Genomic DNA, 21,226 nt, shown 5'->3' with positions numbered 1-21,226 from the left:
TGGGAAAGATGTAAACTTCCTACAACTGTATTGCACTTTGTACTGCACTTTGTGTTGCATCAGTGCTTAATGTAATGTAATTTCTGAAACTTTTTGCATGTAGGCCTACATACAGGTAACTGCCAAAATAATGGAAACACTTTAGTACAGTAAATGAGGGATACAACATATATTGAAAGCAGGTGCTTTCACACAGTTGTGGTTTCTGAGTTAATTAAGCAGTTAGCATCCCATTATGCTTAGGGTCATGGTGGGCAGGCCACTATTTCGGACATTATTTTGGATATCATGGCTATGCCCCCACAGGATGACAATGGTCATTGAATGGTTTGATGAGCATGAAAACGATGTGAACCATATGCCATGGTCGTCTCAGTCACCAGGTCTTAACTCAATTGAACACTTTATGGGAGAATGGAATGGCGCCTGAGACAGCGTTTTCCACCACCATCAGCCAAACACCAAATGATGGAATTTTGCGTGGAAGAATGGTGTTGCATCCTTCCAATAGAGTTTCAGACAATTGTAGAATCTATGCCAGGGTGCATTGAAGCTGTTCTGGCTTGTGGTGGCCCAATGCCATATTAAGACACTTTACTTGGGGCTGCAAGTAGTCTAGTGATTAGAGCATTGGACTAGAAACCGAAAGGTTGCGAGATTGAATCCCAGAGCTGAAAATGTAAAAATCTGTCGTTCTGCCCCCGAACAAGTTCCTAGGCCGTCATTGAAAATAAGAATTTGTTCTTAACTGACTTGCCTAGTTAAAGGTCAAATAAATTAAAATGTTGTTTCCTTTATTTTGTCACTGCATGTATTTTATTGTAGTCTTGTACTTTTATGATGCCTAATCAATTGGCTTAGGAATTATTAATAAAGTAGGATTGTGTTGTATTGTTACTTAATCAAATTATTTTAGATTGATCAAAATGTAATTTCAAAACAGTTAAAAAGAGGCTTCCAAAGAGAACTGCATTTTCTGTTTAATAAAAAACAATATATTTTCTAAATAAATATAGTTAATAGTTACACTAAAACAAAAAAATATGTTACTATTGTAAAACGGATAATTTTACAGCACCAATAAATATATTAATGTGAAAATATACTAAAAATGTGTCTGTACATGATACAACAAACAAAAAGAGCATTTCTGACACGGAAATACAAATAGAATGTTTCTTTTTCATCAAAGGGCAGAGAGCATCATCTCCTAATGCTCCTGGTTCCCCACTAGGCCAAGTCCTGTTCTGGCTAAAGTGGGCTGGCCAGAGTCTCAGTATCTCAGTGTGGAGTTTTCCCAAGCTGACCAAGGTCAGGGAGACGCCCTCAGTCCTCCTCACGACGTGTCTTTGGGCACTCAAGTGCAAAAACACATGTCCCGCCTAAAACTGCAATGTTGGCTGGGCATCTTTTCACAAAGATGTTTGTGGCAGGGTTTGTTTGTAACAAAGTCAAGACACATGCTACCAGCCTCTCTAGCCCAACAAAACATACAGTATCTCATTTTCAGGAATGTTGAAGTTTATCTATCTGTTCTTTTTTTAAAGAAATATGTCTACAGTTTTCCATGGCCAAACAGATTGGTGATAACATCCTAGTAAAATCAAAATTGAAGTAAAATCAATATCAACCATAACACTGAATATAAATATATAAATTAAATGCACAGAATACTGAAAATATTCTAGCATTATAAATTAGATGTACTGTACTAGACAAAGGGATATTAGGTAAGTATATAGAGATCAATCTTTTTTCTATAACGGACTATTCTTTAATGTGTGTGTGCAATTATATCTTTGGAAAACAAATGAAGACATTAAACAAAGCAAATAGAGATTATTGATTTTGACAGTGGTGAGTTGAATACCACTGCTCCTAAGCGGAAGACGGAATCAAGTTCAGTATTGTCTCGTCTCCATACATACCTACGTTTAATATCCCTTTAGAATTATTCTCACACCGAGTCCTATCTGGTATTAGTAGATACAGCGGTGACAAAAACTTAACCCCACAGAGGAAGTAGTTCTGCTTTCTGACAGTTCTCTCAGACCTCTGAAGGTCTAGGAGAAACATGTTCCCGTTGCACCTCTCAGTGAAGTTATGGTCACAATTTCTCTTAGTTTTTTTATATAGATATATTTAAGATACTCATATCCACAGCAGACCAACATCCAGTGAAGTGTTACATAAAATTACAAAAACTCTCAGTCCTATCCACGCGAAGGCCCAAACACTCTGGGAACTAAACATTTGTCCAATTCACACGCCAGACAGTGGCGCATTCGTTCACTTTATAATGTCTCATTTTTTTATAGCAGCAATACACAATGTCATTGTCCTTTTAGAATATATATCTTAGAAATATACAACAGCATGTTGCTATCTCAGTCTCTCTCCATCATTCGCTCTTGCTTGTTCTTTCATTGTAATTTTCAGTCCATTCAGGGAATGCGTCCTCAGGTTTCAAAGTGCTGTGCCAAGAAAATATTCCTTCATTTCATTGTCCCCCTCTCCTCTCCTCATCTCATCTCCTTGGTTTGTCACATCTGTGGATGACAAGACATGACAGACAGTAGGTTAGAAGGTGGGCAACAAATCATCCTCCCAGCAGGGGTGTAGCCTGGAGCCAATCACATCACCCCAAATGTGGAAAACTCCTGCAGCTCCTCCCTCTTCCTCCCCTGACCAATTGGAATCATGTTGCTGATCACCCCACTCATGTGTGGCTCTCTAAATCCAGCAAACTGTGTGGGGGGCCCCTAAGGTTCAAAGGTCAGGGATGTATATAGTAGTGTCAAGGCAGGTCACCAACACAAGGCCTTGTGGGAGTGTGGAAGTAGTCAGCTCTCCATTGGGCCACTGACTGAATACAGCCATTATTTGCAACCAATGAAGATGGAGTTTTAATCACCGATTAGTAATTGAGTTTAGGGCTACGCCTCGTAGGAGTTATGAGTAGGACCATTAGAAACGAGCAGCATGGACTACATTCACTCAATTAAGAGCCTGTTCATTCACAGTTACGAACCAAGGGAAACACTTTCCCTTTGAGTGTTAGTGCCGTGCATGAGTTAGTTCTGGCTTGAGTCCTGTACTGTGCTGACTTATAAACATGTCTGTCTATTTGTGTGACCAAGACTGGTAGAAGTTTAAAAACAACAATGGATGCTAAAATTCCCCTCCTACGCAGGTGGTTATATATATATATATAACCACATAGTCTCCTTATCTCTTTCCCATCGCTACATGTGTATATATATATATATACACACATGTAGCGATGGGAAAGAGATAAGGAGACTATGTTGGGAGATAAGTAGGATGATAACTGTGGGTCTTATAATAAATGGGCAATACTACAGACTGACCCAATATGGTGCGGACTGTCTCACACACATAAAACCCAACCGCCTACACATATCTTGATGTGTGTAGGGGGTTGGGTTTTGATGTGTGTAGAGGGTTGGGTTTTATATAGATTCCTTTTAAATTAATGCTTATATAGCATTAATTTAAAGGGAATCTAAAGCAAGAAAGGGGCTGTTTTTTTTGCGTATTGTCTAGTTTAAGTGTCTACCATGCAAAGGGAATACACTATACTAGCTAGATAAAATATACTACCTTTACAGAACACACAATAATAGAGTCACAGTTCTAACATCAAGGATGATGCTAAAAAGAGTATCAGAATATTACACAGGACAGACAACAAACACACTTACAAGCAAACAGTCCCACACAAAAACAGTCTATAAGAAACTGAGAAGCATGCATTTCTCATGCAGGAGAAAAGAAATCTAGCAAATGACAGAAGTATAAAAAAGGTGGAGGTATGTAGATGTGGGTGAGCGGAGTAGAGACCAAGTCACGTTGTTTATCATAATATTTCGTAAACAAACCTGCAAGTTCTTTCGCTTAACTCAAGTTGTCTGGACTTGCAGTCTAATTGTGTGAATTTGCAGGAACATTTACAGGTGAGAGGGTCCTGCACAAACAAGCGCTTTCTTCTCTCTGAGCAAGGCTCACAGTGGCTGCAAGGGAAGCAAAAAGGGAGAAAGAGAGAGAGGTCTAAGCTATAGAGCGTATCCAGCAGAAAAAGGGTGCAGACAGACTCTCATGCACCATCCAAAACCACAACCCCCATTGCCTGCCTGCCCCCCCAACGCACCGACATTGGAAGAACATTTGAGCAACATCAGCTCAATACTTCTGTAGCCGCAGGGTGGTGTGAAGGTTGTTTGAGGTTGTGGCGCATTGTGATCGGGTTTGAAAGAGAGCACGTTTAAAGACTTTTCTACACACATGGCCCTGATCATGCTTGCATACACTCACACACTTTCACCCACTCTTTCATTCATCCTCTATAAATCGCATGACAAGCACATGTGTGACTGGGTCAATGAGAGCAACATTGAATGAGAAAATGTGCACCATATACACTAACAGCCACACACACACAAAACAGGTGCATGTGATAAGATAAAGGCCACAGCAGAAAGACAGAACACATAGCATTTGCTTCCCAATCCACCCAATGACATGCTCACAACGGAGCAGCCATCTTTAAAAACCCATCCCTCCCAAAATCTGCCGATATTTCCCACTACAATTACCCTACAGATGTGCTCACATGAGCGCCACAACTATTTTATGGAGGTGAACATGTGAGATATGGGGCACACACCATGGACAAAACAAGGACAGAGACAGGGGAGCTCTGCGACGCACCAGACGAGGTGAAGCTACGCTTCGTCTCAGACGACGCAGTTGGCCGTATTTCTACTAGCTATGCGAGGTCAGATCACGTCTGGGTCATGTTCTAGACCTTCCCGTCTAAAAGCAGGAACAAAGCAACCTAAAGCAGCCATTTTCGGTGTACCACTCAAGGCCACAATAACTCTAACCAAACAAACTGAGCCAAGCCTGTCTACTTAAAGTAACCAAACCAATTGGCACTATATAGTGGTAGAGATTTAAGACAACAGTGTTGGTCCATCCGCATATCTGCGAAAACAAAAAGGCAACAGAGAAACAGAGCTCCTAGCAGCGTGTAGACTCAACATGGCATCGACTCTGCTCTCCTTTTTTTAATGTGTGTCTCAATGTAAATGCATCCACTGTTGCCTGTGTAAATCAGTCTATGCACATCAAGGGCTCTATTTTCGGTTGGCGTTAAGGCGGCACTAATGTGAAATGCACGTTAGTTTACAATAACGTCATGTAAAAAAAATCTGGCCCTAGCGCCAGGTTCGGAGATTTTACCCGTCTTATATCAGCACGCTTGCACTCAGATGGAAGGGGTGAAAATATTTTAGGCGTGTCCTAAAAAACATGATCCAAAGTGCTAAATTCAAACAGCGCTGATAGGGATGTTTAAGACCAACCAAAAGCTGGTTTTAGTGGTAACACAGCTGGTTATGGCATGAATGTTGACAGCGGAAACTCAGCCTATACAGCCGTGACGCACAATGCCCATATGCGCATGGAACAATAGTAGCCTAATGTGCTTTTGGTGCCTGAATACATTGTATATAGAAACATTAAAAAAACTTTTAATATATTTTTTTTATTTGTATTTCTCATGGATCCCCATTATCTGCTGCTTTGGCAGCAGCTACTCTTCCTGGTGTCCAGCAAATTTAAGCCAGTTTATACAATTTTAAAAACAATACATTCACAGATTCCACAACACACTGTGTGCCCTCGGGCACCTACTCCCCCACTACCACATATCTACAGTACTAAATCAATGTGCATGTATTAGTATCGTGTGTGTGTGTGTGTGTGTGTGTGCGTGTGTCTGTGCCAATGTTTGTGTTGCTTCACTGTCCCTGCTGTTCCATAAGGTGTTTTTTTTATCAGTTTTTTAAATCTAGTTTTACTGCTGGCATGAGTTACTTGATGTGGAATACAGTTCTATGCAGTCATGGCTCTATGTAAACTCAGCAAAAAAAGAAATGTCCCCTTTTCAGGACATTGTCTTTCAAAGATAATTCGTAAAAATCCAAATAACTTCACAGATCTTCATTGTAAAGCGTTTAAACACTGTTTCCCATGCTTGTTCAATGAACCATAAACAACGACTGTGGAACGGTTGTGAAGACACTAACAGCTTACAGACAGTAGGCAATTAAGGTCACAGTTATGACAACTTAGGACACTAGAGAGGCCTTTCTACTGACTCTGAAAAACACCAAAAGAAAGATGCCCAGGGTCCCTGCTCATCTGTGTGAACATGCCTTCGGCAAGCTGTAAGGAGGCATGATGACTGCAGATGTGGCCAGGGCAATAAATTTCAATGTCTGTACTGTGAAACGCCTAAGACAGCGCAACAGGGAGACAGGACGGACAGCTGATCGTCCTCGCAGTGGCAGACCACGTGTAACAACATCTGCACAGGATCGGTACATCCGAACATCACACCTGCGGGACAGGTACAGGATGGCAACAACAACTGCACGAGTTACACCAGGAATGCACAATTCTTCCTCCAGTGCTCAGACTGTCCTCAATAGGCGGAGAGAGGCTGGACTGAGGGCTTGTAGGCCTGTTGTAAGGCAGGTCCTCACCAGACATCACAGGCAACAACGTTGCTGGACCAGACAGGATTGGCAAAAAGTGCTCTTCACTGACGAGTCGCGGTTTTGTCTCACCAGGGTTATGGTCGGATTCGCGTTTATCATTGAAGGGAAGAGCGTTACACCGAGGCCTGTACTCTGGAGCGGGATCGATTTGGAGGTGGAGGGTCCATCACGGTCTGGGGCGGTGCGTCACAGCATCATCGGACTTGCTTGTTGTCATTGCAGGCAATCTCCACGCTGTGCATTACAGGGAAAACATCCTCCTCCCTCATGTGGTACACTTCCTGCAGGCTCATCCTGACATAACCCTCCAGCATGACAATGCAACTAGCCATTCTGCTCGTTCTGTGTGTGATTTTCTGCAAGACAGGAATGTCAGTGTTCTGCCATGGCCAGCGAAGAGCCCGGATCTCAATCTCATTGAGCACGGCTGGGACATGTTGGATCGGAGGGTGAGGGCTAGGGCTAGGCCATTCACCCCAGAAATGTCTGGGAACTTGCAGGTGCTTGGTGGAAGAGTAGGGTAACATCTCACAGCAAGAACTGGCAAATCTGGTGCAGTCCATGAGGAGGAGATGCACTGCAGTACTTAATGCAGCTTGTGGCCACACCAGATACTGACTGTTACTTTTGATTTTGACCCCCCCCCCCTTTGTTCAGGGACACATTATTCCATTTCTGTAGGTCACATGTCTGTGGAACTTGTTCAGTTTATGTCTCAGTTGTTGAATCTTGTTATGTTCATACAAATATTTACACGTGCTAAGTTTATTTTCAGCAAACGCAGTTGACAGTGAGAGGACATTTCTTTTTTTGCTGAGTTTAGTACTGTGTGCATCCCATAGTCTGTTCTAGACTTAGGGACTGTGAAGAGACCTCTTATGACATGTCTTGTGGGGTATGCATGGGTGTCCAAGCTTTGTTCTGAGCCAATTGAAATTTTCCTAAGTCCTTTTTTTGGCACCTGACCACACGACTGAACAGTAGTCAAGGTGCGACAAAACTAGGCCCTGTAGGACCGGCCTTGTTGATAGTGTTAAGGCAGAGCATCGCTTTATTATAGACAGACTTCTCCCCATCTTAGCTACTACTGCATCGATTTGTTTTGACCATGACAGTTTACAATCTAGGGTTACTCCAAGCAGTTTAGTCATCTCAACTTGCTCAATTTCCACATAATTTATTACAAGATTTAGCTGAGGTTCAGGGTTTAGTGAGTGTTTTGTTCCAAATACAATGCTTTTAGATTTAGAAATATTTATTCCTTGCCACTCACTCTGTTGAGTGTTGCAGTCATTTCAGTCACTGTAGTAGCTGACGTGTATAGTGTTGAGTCATCCGCATACATAGACTCAAAGTATAGCCTCCTCTCCTCTCAATGAAGGCTTTTTTACCCAAGACTGTCGATACAGGGTTTGGCTCCTGAGAACGCTTGGAAATACATCTTAAATCACCAAAGCTTTATTCAAATATAACATTTGAGAGGAGTAAAACAGTGAGCTGACATTCCCTTTTTATCTACAATAATATAATCTCCACCCGGCACAGCCAGAAGAGGATTGTCCACCCCTCATAGCCTGGTTCCTCTCAAGGTTTCTTCCGAGGTTCTAGCCTTTCTAGGGAGTTTTTCCTAGCCACTGTACTTCTACACCTGCATTGATTGCTGTTTGGGGTTTTAGGCTGGGTTTCTGTACAGCACTTTGAGATATCAGCTGATCTAAGAAGGACTTTATAAATAAACTTGATCTAATGAATTGTAGGTAGGCCCACATTATTTTAGTCATGCGGTCCCATTTTGGATGTGCGTAACCCCCCCCCCCAAGTCATGCCAATCATGAAACGACAGATGAGAACCTCGTTGAATACCGGTGAACCTCGTATTTAGAAGTTATCTGTAACAATTGCCTGTTTTCCATTTCATATGTTCAAAACCCAACATTAGGCCTACTATAACAAAGGCTGGTTCAACAGCAATGCGCTTCTTTTCATCATGCCAATTTGATGATATCATTACATGTTACAATTATTTATTCTTGTTGTTGTTTAAAAAAAAGAAAGAAAAATTGCTTGTTATTACAACCAATCTTATTAGAATGATTCACCTTCCTGGTTTTATTTTGTTTTGTTTAGAATTTGATTAGAGCTATTCGTTCTCTTTGCCTTATCAATAGTGAATTTAATATTGCTTATTGACAATGTTTGTCATGTCTGTGCTCAGCTATAATGCAATTTACAGTAGGCCTTGCCCCTATCCTATATGGGAATGCTATTTATGCCTTGCAATTACTTAGAACAATGTGGACTGCAAATGGGTTAAAGTTAACGTATTTAGCAAAGATAGGTCTTCAATTTGTTACTTAGTTTCTGTAAGCCATTAAAAAAAATATAACAGACACAGTAATTGGAGTTTATTCCAAGTCAAAACATAAAATACTGTAAATACACAACTTGAAGCAACAACATATTTCGCCATGGAGCACGTTCTGATAGGCCAGTGAGGGGCCAAGCCTCGACACCCACAACTAGTTTACTCATCAACACCCAGCCCTTTCGCGCAAACACCATCAAGTGCGCAGATAATTGTAATAGTGAAAATTGCTAAAATATTTCTGACACACCCTTGAACCTACAGCGCTACCGCCTGACCTTAGATTTACCATTGAGTTAGGTTTGTTAAAATAGAGCCCCAAGTGTTGGTCGAGAGTATTACGTACAGTATGCATTTCAGTGAAAGAATGAGGGTTTGCTGAGCTCATGAATGGGCAGTCTTTTCCCTGCACCCTACCCTGGCCTGGCTGGGGTGAGCTGTCTGCCTACGTGCTGGGTGACAGGCAGAGGTGTGTGTGTGGCACAAGGCGAGGACAAGGCTCAGCTCAGCCCCATGACAAATGGATTTGATTTAGCCCTCTCAGGTAGCTAACATGATCCCATCTCTCCTCCTCTGATCCATGTGGCTTTAACCCTATGTGGTTCTTATCCAATAGAAACAAGGAACATCCTCTGACGTGTCAGCTGCAGCTGAGGTGGCTAAAGACACATATATATACACACACACACACACCCTTGCATCAGTCGGTTTCCCTCCCTCCACACTGCCTGTAACTAACCACGTCCACTGCGTCTCCGTCTCCAGGCTTATCCACTATTTACAACTCTAAAAATAAAAATGGTTTAACTGAATGACACCTGTTGCACTGTGGAAGTAGCCACGAGGGCTGAGGGTCAGGCTTAAGCAACTGGAGCTAAGAAGAAGGCTGCTGGACGGCCCAGCCAGTCGCGGGTGGTCTGGCGCAAGCTAACTACCTCAACCCAACTGTAAAGCCGCACAGTAAAGCACTAAACCAACCGCCATAAAACGAACAGAGCCTGGCAGGAAGACAAACTGAAACAAACCCCGTAAAAAAAAATCCATTCTCTTATCAGCACCAGTAAAGATAGAGGAGAGAGGCTGTTTTTTCCCCATAAGGTGTGCTGCTAGTCCACTAACTCCCACAAGGCGGGAAGGGAACATGGAGAACTAGGCCTCTACCTCCACTCCATCGCTATGCAAAAAAAGAGAGACAGGGCTACGTGGTGTGGTGTAGGAGCCTATGAGGTGCTAATAATCCCAATCACTAGTAGAGAAGGCACCCTAACACTTCCTCTCACCAGCCTTTAAAATGATCGACTCAATCCTATCAGCTGGAGTAGTGCAGCTGCTGACTTCTCAGTGCAGCAGGGGTAGAAGATACTGCAGCTTCACTGTTACTATTAGCATTAGCATTAGCGCTACCCCACATGGTAGCTGGTACCACAGTGTCCAGCTGGCTGCTTCCCATCTGCATGTACAGTGGCCAAAGAACATGAGGAATACTGAATACATATTGGTTCGGGAGGATTGGGCCCCAGCCTTCTGTGTTAAGTTACAACGTCTGTGGTGAGAAAGGGATGATGATTGGTTGGGAAACTGGTCAATCAATATATTGAGATATTTTGGGGCTGGCAGATAGAGCTGTTTCGACCGTTTGAATATCAGAGTGGGAGTCAAACGGAACACAGAAAGCTCCCCCCACAAATAACTCAAAAACAACGCAAAAAGTGTACTTACTTTTCTTTCTTTGCTTTAACTTCTGGCTTTGGTCTGAAATTAAGAGGAAAATAGAGAACAAAACATTTAGCTTTATATTTAGCTAGGCCCAGTGCAGTCAAAAACATGATTTCCTATGTTTTATATATATTTCCACACTATGGAGGTTAGAATAATACTGTAAAATAGTGAAAATTATGATAATGCCCTTTTAGTGGAGGAGCTGTTTGAAAAGACCGACTGAAATGTCAGCCTGTTTTGGTGGGATGGAGTTTTGGCCTAAATAATTAGTTAATAGACCAATAAGAAAGATATTTCCAAATCTCTCTGCCAATAACAACAAGTTTTCAGTTTAACATTTTAATTGAAAACAATCACAGTAAGGTACTTAATTGTTACCCAGAAATGATTTGATATTGAGATTTAAAAAACCTGCATTGAACCTCCAACCAGTAAGCAAAATAACATTAAAGCCTGAAATCATTATAGGCCTGAGAAATATTCTTACCTGCATTCACACTTTGAATGTTCTGTGAAACTTAACAGAAAATGATGTTGCGATACTCTCTGTTTCACCTGTATTACCTGTAGAGAAACATAAGACATTAAACATTAAAATTCACGTTGTAGTCGCTTAGTTGGGTCAATCCCCCCCCGCCCAAACCAAATTCTTCTGCCGCAACATTACTACCTCAGAGATTCTTAGCGAGTGATTGCTCTGTCCATTGACAAAGTGGTCACAGTCTGGCCACTAGCTAACCGGTCGATGAAGACAGGGCGACACCATAGCCAGGCATGCGCTGGATCACATTCCTATAGCTTAATCCTTTCCACCTTAGGCTCATGCCAACAGTAAATCTTGACTCCTGACCGTGGCCAAGAGAGACTTCAACCTCATAAAACAGGGGCGTAAACAGGGTGTGCAAGGGTAAACAAAATAGCTGACATGCCAGGCCCCTGCTGCTTCACTTTTTCCATGGGACAGAGAGAGATGCAAAGCGAGCAAGAGCGAGACAGAGAAGAACCAGTGCGAAAAGGAATGGAAGAGAGAGAGGAAACCGAGAGATATGGAAGAGAGAGGGAGTTATAAGTGAGATAACCCCCGCGAGAGTTGGAGCTTACCTCCATGGTAACGTTTTTTGTTTCCGTGGGGACACACTCGAGCGCCTCGTCGTTGCAGCATCCAGCGCAGCGCATGAGCACCACGCACGAGGGGATGTAGGTGTGCTCAATCTCATCTGGATACTCCTGGAAGACATCCACCAGCATCTCCCGTGTCCGACACATGCTCTTGTTATACACGTCCATGAACGGGACCACTGCAGGAGGAAGAGCAGAGGGAAAACATCAGTCCTGTTTCCTTCTCATCCTCACTGTGCCGTAGATAACTGTCAGTAACAGTGAGATTCCTTGAGGAGAAGACGGTAACATCAGTGGCAACCCTACCACAAAACTGCTATGCTGTAGAGAACAGCACATCCATCCTCTCCACTTAGTAAAACTCTCCAATGCATTCTCTTTCATCCTCCTTTCCTCCCTCATTCCCCAGTTGTGTCCCTTTTTCTCCTTTATCCTAACTCTCCATGCCTCCTCTACTTCCTAGAATCCCCCATCTGCTCTGGTTCCGTTTGGCAGTGGAAAAGAGTACTTGTGTGCCTTTGTGGTCGTCAAAAGGTACAGGCATTCGTTTCCTGAGTGGTTCCCATTGCGAAAGCCAGTTCAGCAGATGAACAAAGCCACATACAGTGCTTTGCGAAAGTATTCGGCCCCCTGGAACTTTGCGACCTTTTGCCACATTTCAGGCTTCAAACATAAAGATATAAAACTGTATTTTTTGTGAAGAATCAACAACAAGTGGGACACAATCAGGAAGTGGAACGACATTTATTGGATATTTCAAACTTTTTTAACAAATCAAAAACTGAAAAATTGGGTGTGCAAAATTATTCAGCCCCTTTACTTTCAGTGCAGCAAACTCTCTCCAGAAGTTCAGTGAGGATCTCTGAATGATCCAATGTTGACCTAAATGACTAATGATGATAAATTACAATCCACCTGTGTGTAATCAAGTCTCCGTATAAATGCACCTGCACTGTGATAGTCTCAGAGGACCGTTAAAAGCGCAGAGAGCATCATGAAGAACAAGGAACACACCAGGCAGGTCCGAGATACTGTTGTGAAGAAGTTTAAAGCCGGATTTGGATACAAAATATTTCCCAAGCTTTAAACATCCCAAGGAGCACTGTGCAAGCGATAATATTGAAATGGAAGGAGTATCAGACCACTGCAAATCTACCAAGACCTGGCCGTCCCTCTAAACTTTCAGCTCATACAAGGAGAAGACTGATCAGAGATGCAGCCAAGAGGCCCATGATCACTCTGGATGAACTGCAGAGATCTACAGCTGAGGTGGGAGACTCTGTCCATAGGACAACAATCAGTCGTATATTGCACAAATCTGGCCTTTATGGAAGAGTGGCAAGAAGAAAGCCATTTCTTAAAGATATCCATAAAAAGTGTTGTTTAAAGTTTGCCACAAGCCACCTGGGAGACACACCAAACATGTGGAAGAAGGTGCTCTGGTCAGATGAAACCAAAATTGAAATTTTTGGCAACAATGCAAAATGTTATGTTTGGCGTAAAAACAACACAGCTCATCACCTTGACCACACCATCCCCACTGTCATACATGGTGGTGGCAGCATCATGGCTTGGGCCTGCTTTTCTTCAGCAGGGACAGGGAAGATGGTTAAAATTGATGGGAAGATGGATGGAGCCAAATACAGGACCATTCTGGAAGAAAACCTGATGGAGTCTGCAAAAGACCTGAGACTGGGACTGAGATTTGTCTTCCAACAAGACAATGATCCAAAACATAAAGCAAAATCTACAATGGAATGGTTCAAAATAAACATATCCAGGTGTTAGAATGGCCAAGTCAAAGTCCAGACCTGAATCCAATCGAGAATCTGTGGAAAGAACTGAAAACTGCTGTAAAGGGGCTGAATAATTTTGCACGCCCAATTTTTCAGTTTTTGATTTGTTAAAAAAGTTTGAAATATCCAATAAATGTCGTTCCACTTCATGATTGTGTCCCACTTGTTGTTGATTCTTCACAAAAAAATACAGTTGTATATCTTTATGTTTGAAGCCTGAAATGTGGCAAAAGGTCGCAAAGTTCAAGGGGGGCGAATACTTTCGCAAGGCACTGTATATATGGCTTCAGATGTAACAAAGCAGACTATTGTGCTGACAAGGATCTTAATGTCCCCCAGCAAAATAATGTCAAACCTGCTCATGTGCTCACAGCTGTCTAAAGCCCACAACACATTCAACCCCCCCCCCCTTAGCCAAATACATTTAAATGCAGTTTTTCACAATTCCTAACATTTAATCCAAGTAACAATGCACGGTCTTAGGTCGGTTAGGATCACCACCTTATTTTAAGAATGTGAAATGCCAGAATAATAGTAGAGAGAATGATTGATTTCAGCTTTTATGTATTTCATCACATTCCCAGTGGGTCAGAAGTTTGCATAAACTCAACTAGTATTTGGTAGCGTTGCCTTTAAATTGTTTAACTTGGGTCAAATGCTCTGATTAGCCTTCCACACACTTCCACCAATAAGTTGGTTGAATTTTGGCCCATTCCTCCAAACAGAGCTGGTGTAACTGAGTCAGGTTTGTAGGCCTCCTTGCTCACACACGCTTTTCAGTTCAGCCCACAAATGTTCTATAGGATTGAGGTCAGGGCTTTGTGATGGCCACTCCAATATCTTGACTTTGTTGTCCTTAAGCCATTTTGCCACAACTTTGGAAGTATGCTTGAGGTCATTGTCCATTTGGAAGATTCATTTGCGATCAAGCTTTAACCTCCTGACTGATGTTTTGAGATGTTGCTTCAATATATCCACATACTTTTCCATCCTCATGATGCCATCTATTTCATGAAGTGCACCAGTCCCTCCTGCAGCAAAGCACCCCAACAACATGATACTGCCACTCCTGTGCTTCACGGTTGGGATGGTGATCTTCAGCTTGCAAGCAATTTTTCCTCCAAACATAACGATGGTCGTTATGGCCAAACAGTTCTATTTTTGTTTCATCACACCAGAAGACTGTTCTCTGAAAAATACAATCTTTGTCTACATGTGCAGTTGCAAACTGTAGTCTGGCTTTTTTTATGGCGGTTTTGGAGCAGTGGCTTCTTCCTTGCTGAGCAGCCTTTCAGGTTATGTCAATATAGGACTCGTTTACTGTGGATATAGATACTTTTGTACCTGTTTCCTCCAGCATCTTCACAAGGTCCTTTGCTGTTGTTCTGGTATAGATTTGCACTTTTCGCAGCAAAGTACGTTCATCTCTAGGAGACAGAACACGTCTCCTTCCTGAGCGGTATGACAGATGCATTGTCCCATGGTGTTTATACTTGCATACTATTGTTTGTACAGATAAACATGGTACCTTCAGGCGTTTGGAAATTGCTCCCAAGGTGAACCAGACTTGTGCAGGTCTACAATTTCTATCCTGAGGTCTTGGCTGATTTATTTTGATTTTCCCATGATGTCAAGCAAAGAGGCACTGCGTTTGAAGGTAGGCCTTGAAATGCATTCACAGGTACACCTTGTGTATGTATTTGATGTATATAAATGATTTCAATGTATTTTATATGTAAATGATGTCAATTAGCCTATCAAAAGCTTCTAAAGCCATGACATAATTTTCTGGAATTTTCCAAGCTGTTTTAAGGCACAGTCAACTTAGTGGATGTAAACTTCTGACCCACTGGAATTGTGATACAGTGAATTATGAAATAATCTGTCTGTAAACAATTGTTGGAAAAATGACTTGTGTCATGCACAAAGTATCCCTCCCAGCACCTGCTCTCAGAGGAAAAGCCCAGGCCCTGGCCAGGCCAGCCTGTAGGGGGAGAAAGGCTGTCACTCTGTCTCGCTGCCATAGACATGAGTGTCTCCGTCTACAGCCCAAGGTCACCAGCCCAAAACGTCTCCCTGTGCTGTTCTGGCTCTCCGGAGCCCCACAGTCTCTCTCTGCACAGCTGCTGCTTCACAGTCTGTCTAGCAGAGTTCTAGTACCTAGGCAACATTTGTTTTAATGCGATTGTGTGTGTGTGTGCGTGTGTGTAATGAAGGTCAGAAGCTGCTAACAGGTGTCAGAGAAGAGGAAGGCAGTCGCTGCCCTTGTGCTGTGAATAAAAAACCCACAATTAAATTCACTGTGTTTTCTCTGCTGATGACCAGTCCCTGATGTATGACAGTGAGTAACCTTTCTGTGTCCACTATTGACCAACATGGCTAACCTTGAACACACTGAACAAGTGAAACACACTCTGTCGCTGTCAATAAACAAACATAACCATGTGTACAGCCTTGGACCAAGGCTGACATGCTTTGTCCAATATAAATGATACAATCTGACCATATGTTTGCCATGTGACCAAATCACAAGAGGAAGAAGAAAAAGTCTAAATAAAAGACGAATTCAGCAGTGGCCTTGTATTCACGCAGTAATCTTGTCTGTTAACATGTACCAGACTATTTAGATCAGACACACTTTTATGGTAATTCAAAAGTAAAGCCTTTCACTCAGGGACTCACCACTAAGACTTCAATATAGCACCATGGGGTCCTATACAATACCCATCTTCTCTCACTGATAGAGAGAGAGCATTGTTACAATGTAAAGATTTTGTTATGACAATAGCCAATTTGTCAAAAACGTATTTTCATTGAAGGCCTAAACTTGAAAAGGTATTTTCTGTGAAAATTCCGATTCAGAATATGTCCACTAGGTGGCTAGTCACACAACAAATCCCCCAATAAGGGTAAAACACTTAGAAGAAACTTCTACAATATTGCTCTTTTAATACATTTGTACATTCAGCACTTACCATCATTGTTACTCTTCTCCCCGTCCTTGGGTATGTGGGCTGTCTGTAAAAAAAAACAACAACAGGTAAGCCCACTAGAGCAAGAGCGTCTGCTAAATGACTTAAATGTAAATGTCTTAGCCTATGTCATACACATTTTTTCATATGGTAGGCTATGCATCACGTTGTAAAAAAGGCAATGCAGTTTTGCCTCCCTGAATTATGTATACATCATTTCCATAATGGAACTGCATGCACAATCATTTTTGGTATGTCCGTAAGCCATTAGCTTATTATACAGCAAGACTCCAATACATTCCCTCTTTATTCTGACAGCTAGCTGACTTCATTGAATATGATCCCGTTTATGGGCAAGTGCAGAGGGACAATGGCATCACAGCAGTGCTTCAGTCACGTTATCACCGGACCGAGACTGTTGCAATAGCTCTTCAATATTGCGTGAGAAAGAAGACTATGTAATTGTATAGATGAAAGACTGAGTTGCCCATTGTTCGCGTTTACCGGTTGTACGGATTATCGTAAACATTTTAGCCAATATGTTTTCATTAACAAGGCCTACGTTTAATATAAAGGGGTTATTATTAGCCTTAAGTGGGGAGTGAAATACACGTTGACACTTTATACCTTCTGCGACCCAGCGAGGCTATTCGGTTAGGGGCCAACAGGTTTGCACTATCCTTGCGCTCTCAATAGACAGGACGTCTGGACTTTGCTTTTCAGTACAGTAAACTAGCCTACAAAACGAGAGCAAATACATTGCCAATATTGGAATCAACCCTCTGGACACACACACATCAGTTCCACCTCTATTACACGTTGGTTCAATGGAAACAACGTTGGTTCAACCAGTGTGGCGCCAGTGGGAATAGTGACATTTTGTTGTCGTGATTTTATTCAATAGGAATCCAATTGAATTAAATCACGACAATAGTGATGGATTATGTTAGTGTAATGAGGCAACTCATTTCACTTTTACCTCACTCAAAATTCCGATTTTGCCTAGCTTACTATTTTGTTGACATTAATGCCGGGTGCATTGTGCATTTTCAAAAGTTATAATAATAATAATACAAATAACAGCATTGTATTCATAATTCAAACGCATCTGATCCCCCTCCGATTTAAATATAATTCTCACCTTAACTGCATAAAAATGAAGCTGAAGCAGCGCTGCAAATAATAATTGTACAAAACTGCCAATGTTCATGATTGTAATTCCGAGGGTGAGTGGTACAGTTGTACTAAAATTTCAGCTGTCGTTTGGATCAGACACAATAAAGAAAAAACACACAAAAAAATGCAACAATTTCTTGATAACTTGGTTATAGTAAAATCAAATCCATCCAAACATAGCAGATGTGCCACCTGAGAGGAATCCTTTTTCTTTTTTTTTGTATTGCCACCGCCTCTAAGGAATCTCAGAGAATAGCCCCAAAGAATGGTAACATCCAAAACGCGTCGGTCATCCGGAGACTTCCAAGATTTCTATTCTACATCCACATTAGAAACCCCATAATGGACTGAACATCTCCGTCCTATTATCTGCTCACCAGGATGAAAACTTTCACCAACTTCTGAAAGCAACTTAACGCAATGCCTCCACTGTGTGAAAGCGGCGGCTGAGTTATAACGACATTGATCACAGTAGTGTGTGAGCGGTTGCCTATGCAAATTGATCCGTTAGCAATCCTCCTTGAAACGCACTGAAACGGTCTCCCTTTCCTTTGTCTTGCTCTTTTAAATGTATTTTACTATGACTTTGGGTTTGGACGTCCAGGCGCAGAATAGGGAGATCTTGTCATGCACGTCCGTTTCTCGCTCGTGTAGCGCGTTTACTGTTCTATGATCGTCAGCTATTGCGTTAAGCAATCGGACGTGTCGACCGTAGGACGACGTTTGCGCTCATTGGCTAGATCACCAATGTGGGCGTTACTGGTTGGTGGCGAGGGGGTGGTGGGCGCACTCCCATAAAATATTTAATAGTGATGTTCACATTGTGCGATTTGGTGAGTGCTTAAGTCACATTTTTTTATGAAAAATATAATACATGACACGTTTAAAATGGTAAGTATTAAATGTCCAATAGATAGTTGTGTTGTTGGTGCATTTAAATGGTCTCTTGTTGCCTTTTTTTGCAGCTTTTGAATCATTCATCATTGTGATAGACATTTACCATTTTGTGTAAATATTAGAATTGACATACTTCTTATTTTTAAACCAAAGTTTTTTGTATGTTAAAGTATTGGCAAGAGTTACCATAAACAATGTGAAAATACCCAATTAGAAGCAGGCAGGGCCTATACTATTGCAGGAATCACTTTAGCACCCAACTTAACTTCCAGCGCTTGGATGTGGTGGTGCACACATGTTTTTAGTTGATCAGTTAAACTGATTGTAGCCTATAGTGGACATTAGAGATGCCTGGATCTCTAAAAGGATACAGAGTACAGTAGGTGAGGATGTTCAGGTATGAAAGAGTGGAGAGGGACTTGCAATGGCCTGGGCTGTAAGGTGTTTTGCTTTTGTGGTACCACACACATGATGCTGAGTTCAGCAATCAAAAAAGGCTCATTCCATAGCCTCATTATCACAGCATTTCTAGGTGCTGAAAGTTGCAAGAAATGAAGTTGCAAGAAATGATCCTTATTAGAAAGAAAGTCAAACTTTAGAAAACGTCATTCATTATATGTTCCCAAGTGAGAATGACACTGGTGTTCAGGTGAGCTTTAGGAAGCTCTTAGCTAGACATGGCTGAGCCAACACAATCAACTGAAACATGTCAGATTCTTGACTTGCATGGACATATTGTTTGATATTGGAGGTTTTGTTTAAGCATTTAAGCATTCCCAAAAGCACAATTGTTTTTGATATTCATCCTCTTTCATCTGTCATGTAAATCAAAAGAGAACAAGGCATACATATCTAATAATTGATCTTTATGCGTAGGGAAGACTAATGCCTGCTACATATTTGTTACACAAGGAATTAATTTAATAGGGGGACTGCATGAGCCTGTACGGATGGGATATCTCACACACACACACACACACACACACACACACACACACACACACACACACACACACACACACACACACACACACACACACACACACACACACACACACACACACACACACACACACACACACAGAGAAAGAGAGTGAGATACAGAGAACCTCTATCCTCTCTCGCTTTAGTTCTCACACACACAGTCTCGCATCTCCCCAATACTGCCCCTCAAAACATACTCTCACGAAGACACACTCAATCTCAAAATATGCACATAATATCCATATCCTCTAAATCCCATCTCCCCTGCACCATCTCCATCCCTTTGTGGCCCAGTAGAAGCGTGCATGTTCCCCATTCACTATAACATTGTACCAGTATTCCGCCATCTCAGCGATGGGTCACTGCTCTCTCTCTCGATCACTGCTTTAGTGGAGACACTCCACATAGTTTCCATGGTTTCTGACCTCTCCAATCCCTCACCTCACTCGTTGTTGTCTTTTCTCCTTTCTTTCTCACGCAAGACAGGATCCATAGCGAGGACAGCCCCAGGGCTGAGGACCTTGTTGTGTTGATTAGCTTCCTGAGGCTTCGAAAGGAGTTTCAATATCGAGTTAATGAGAGTATAGCAACTCTGTCCACATGCCCATACACAAAGCAAAGTGTTTCCCCTATATGCATAAATTTGTAGTGTTTAAAAAGTAACCTTTAAAAAATGTAATATTTAGATTTGTGGAGACAGAACAAATAGACTTAATAGTATATTTCCAACTATGGAAAAGTACAGTTATTCAAAGTATGACTGACATTCAAATGACTATTGTAGAGCATAGAAAGGTTTTGTGACCAATGGTTAATGAGCAAAGGGTGAGGCGAATGGAAATACTCCACATGCATACCATTTGCAAACACTCACACACATATTTACCCATGAAGCATGGGTTTAGATATCTCCTCTAGGATATGTAATCAATATTTTTTTAAAGGGTGTATCTGGCACCATAGCATATTGCATTCGTTCTAATATACATGTCTGCTTTCCCTCCAATTTCCCTTTATATTTCCTGTGAATGGGAGTTGTCATTATATGTGCTTGTGTCTGTGATGGTTACATGTGAATTTGGTCTGAATAGGTTATATTACTTGTCACCTGAATAGAATCCCAATAAAAGTGAAGTTTTATTTACTCTTCTATGGGATGATTAATGGTTTGACCGGCAAGTCACTGGTGCTTTTTTTTCACCCTCTGTTCATTGAACTGATACGGTTAACCTGTAGAGGACACTGTGGAGTCATTTGACTCATCATTTATCAGTGAAATAATATGATTTTACAACAGACAACAACGTATTTGCACTCAGAATGTGTCAATAGCAAGAAAAGGTACATTTCGCTCTGTTCACATGCTTGGGAGTAATTATTTGCAAGAAGTCAACCCTTGTTCTCGATTGCGCGCTCTGTCTCTCTCTCTCTCGCTCTCTCTCATGTCCATTTCAAACTCAATGCTCTCTGTAAGCACACTGTATCATCAGCATTATAGGCACATCTCATATACGCTTAATCCACTACACGATTAGATGTTACACTTGCTGAGGGAATCTATGGAAAGTAACTTTCTATATGTCTTTGACAAGGAATCTGAGCCTTGACCCC

The 21,226-nt window shown here is 41.8% G+C and overlaps 1 protein-coding gene across 2 annotated transcripts; it reads right to left on the bottom strand.

Moving 5' to 3' along the window:
- Positions 1-962: 962 nt before the first annotated feature.
- LOC135519977 (vascular endothelial growth factor A-A-like) lies at positions 963-18,392 on the bottom strand. 2 transcript variants are annotated; one of them, XM_064945263.1, is made up of 7 exons: positions 17,700-18,392; positions 16,562-16,604; positions 11,773-11,969; positions 11,159-11,235; positions 10,672-10,704; positions 3,903-4,034; positions 963-2,549 (listed from the first exon to the last, which is right to left on the bottom strand). In XM_064945263.1, the coding sequence occupies exons 1-7, from the start codon at positions 17,766-17,768 to the stop codon at positions 2,528-2,530; spliced, it is 573 nt and encodes a 190-aa protein (XP_064801335.1). In that variant the 5' UTR covers positions 17,769-18,392; the 3' UTR covers positions 963-2,527. The 2 variants fall into 2 exon arrangements, with proteins under 2 accessions (XP_064801335.1, XP_064801336.1); XM_064945264.1 differs by lacking the exon at positions 3,903-4,034.
- Positions 18,393-21,226: the final 2,834 nt, after the last annotated feature.

Source organism: Oncorhynchus masou, chromosome 29 (assembly GCF_036934945.1).
Source record: "Oncorhynchus masou masou isolate Uvic2021 chromosome 29, UVic_Omas_1.1, whole genome shotgun sequence".
Taxonomy (NCBI): Eukaryota; Metazoa; Chordata; class Actinopteri; order Salmoniformes; family Salmonidae; genus Oncorhynchus; species Oncorhynchus masou.
This window is presented reverse-complemented; position numbering and strand designations above follow the sequence as displayed.

Coding starts and splice junctions, on each gene's coding strand:
- LOC135519977 (XM_064945263.1), bottom strand. CDS start 17,768: ATGAACATTGGCAGTTTTGTACAATTATTATTTGCAGCGCTGCTTCAG. Junction 16,605..17,699: donor TTCATTTTTATGCAGTTAAG/GTGAGAATTATA, acceptor TTTTTTTTACAG/ACAGCCCACATACCCAAGGA. Junction 11,236..11,772: donor CAAAAAACGTTACCATGGAG/GTAAGCTCCAAC, acceptor GTTTCTCTACAG/GTAATACAGGTGAAACAGAG.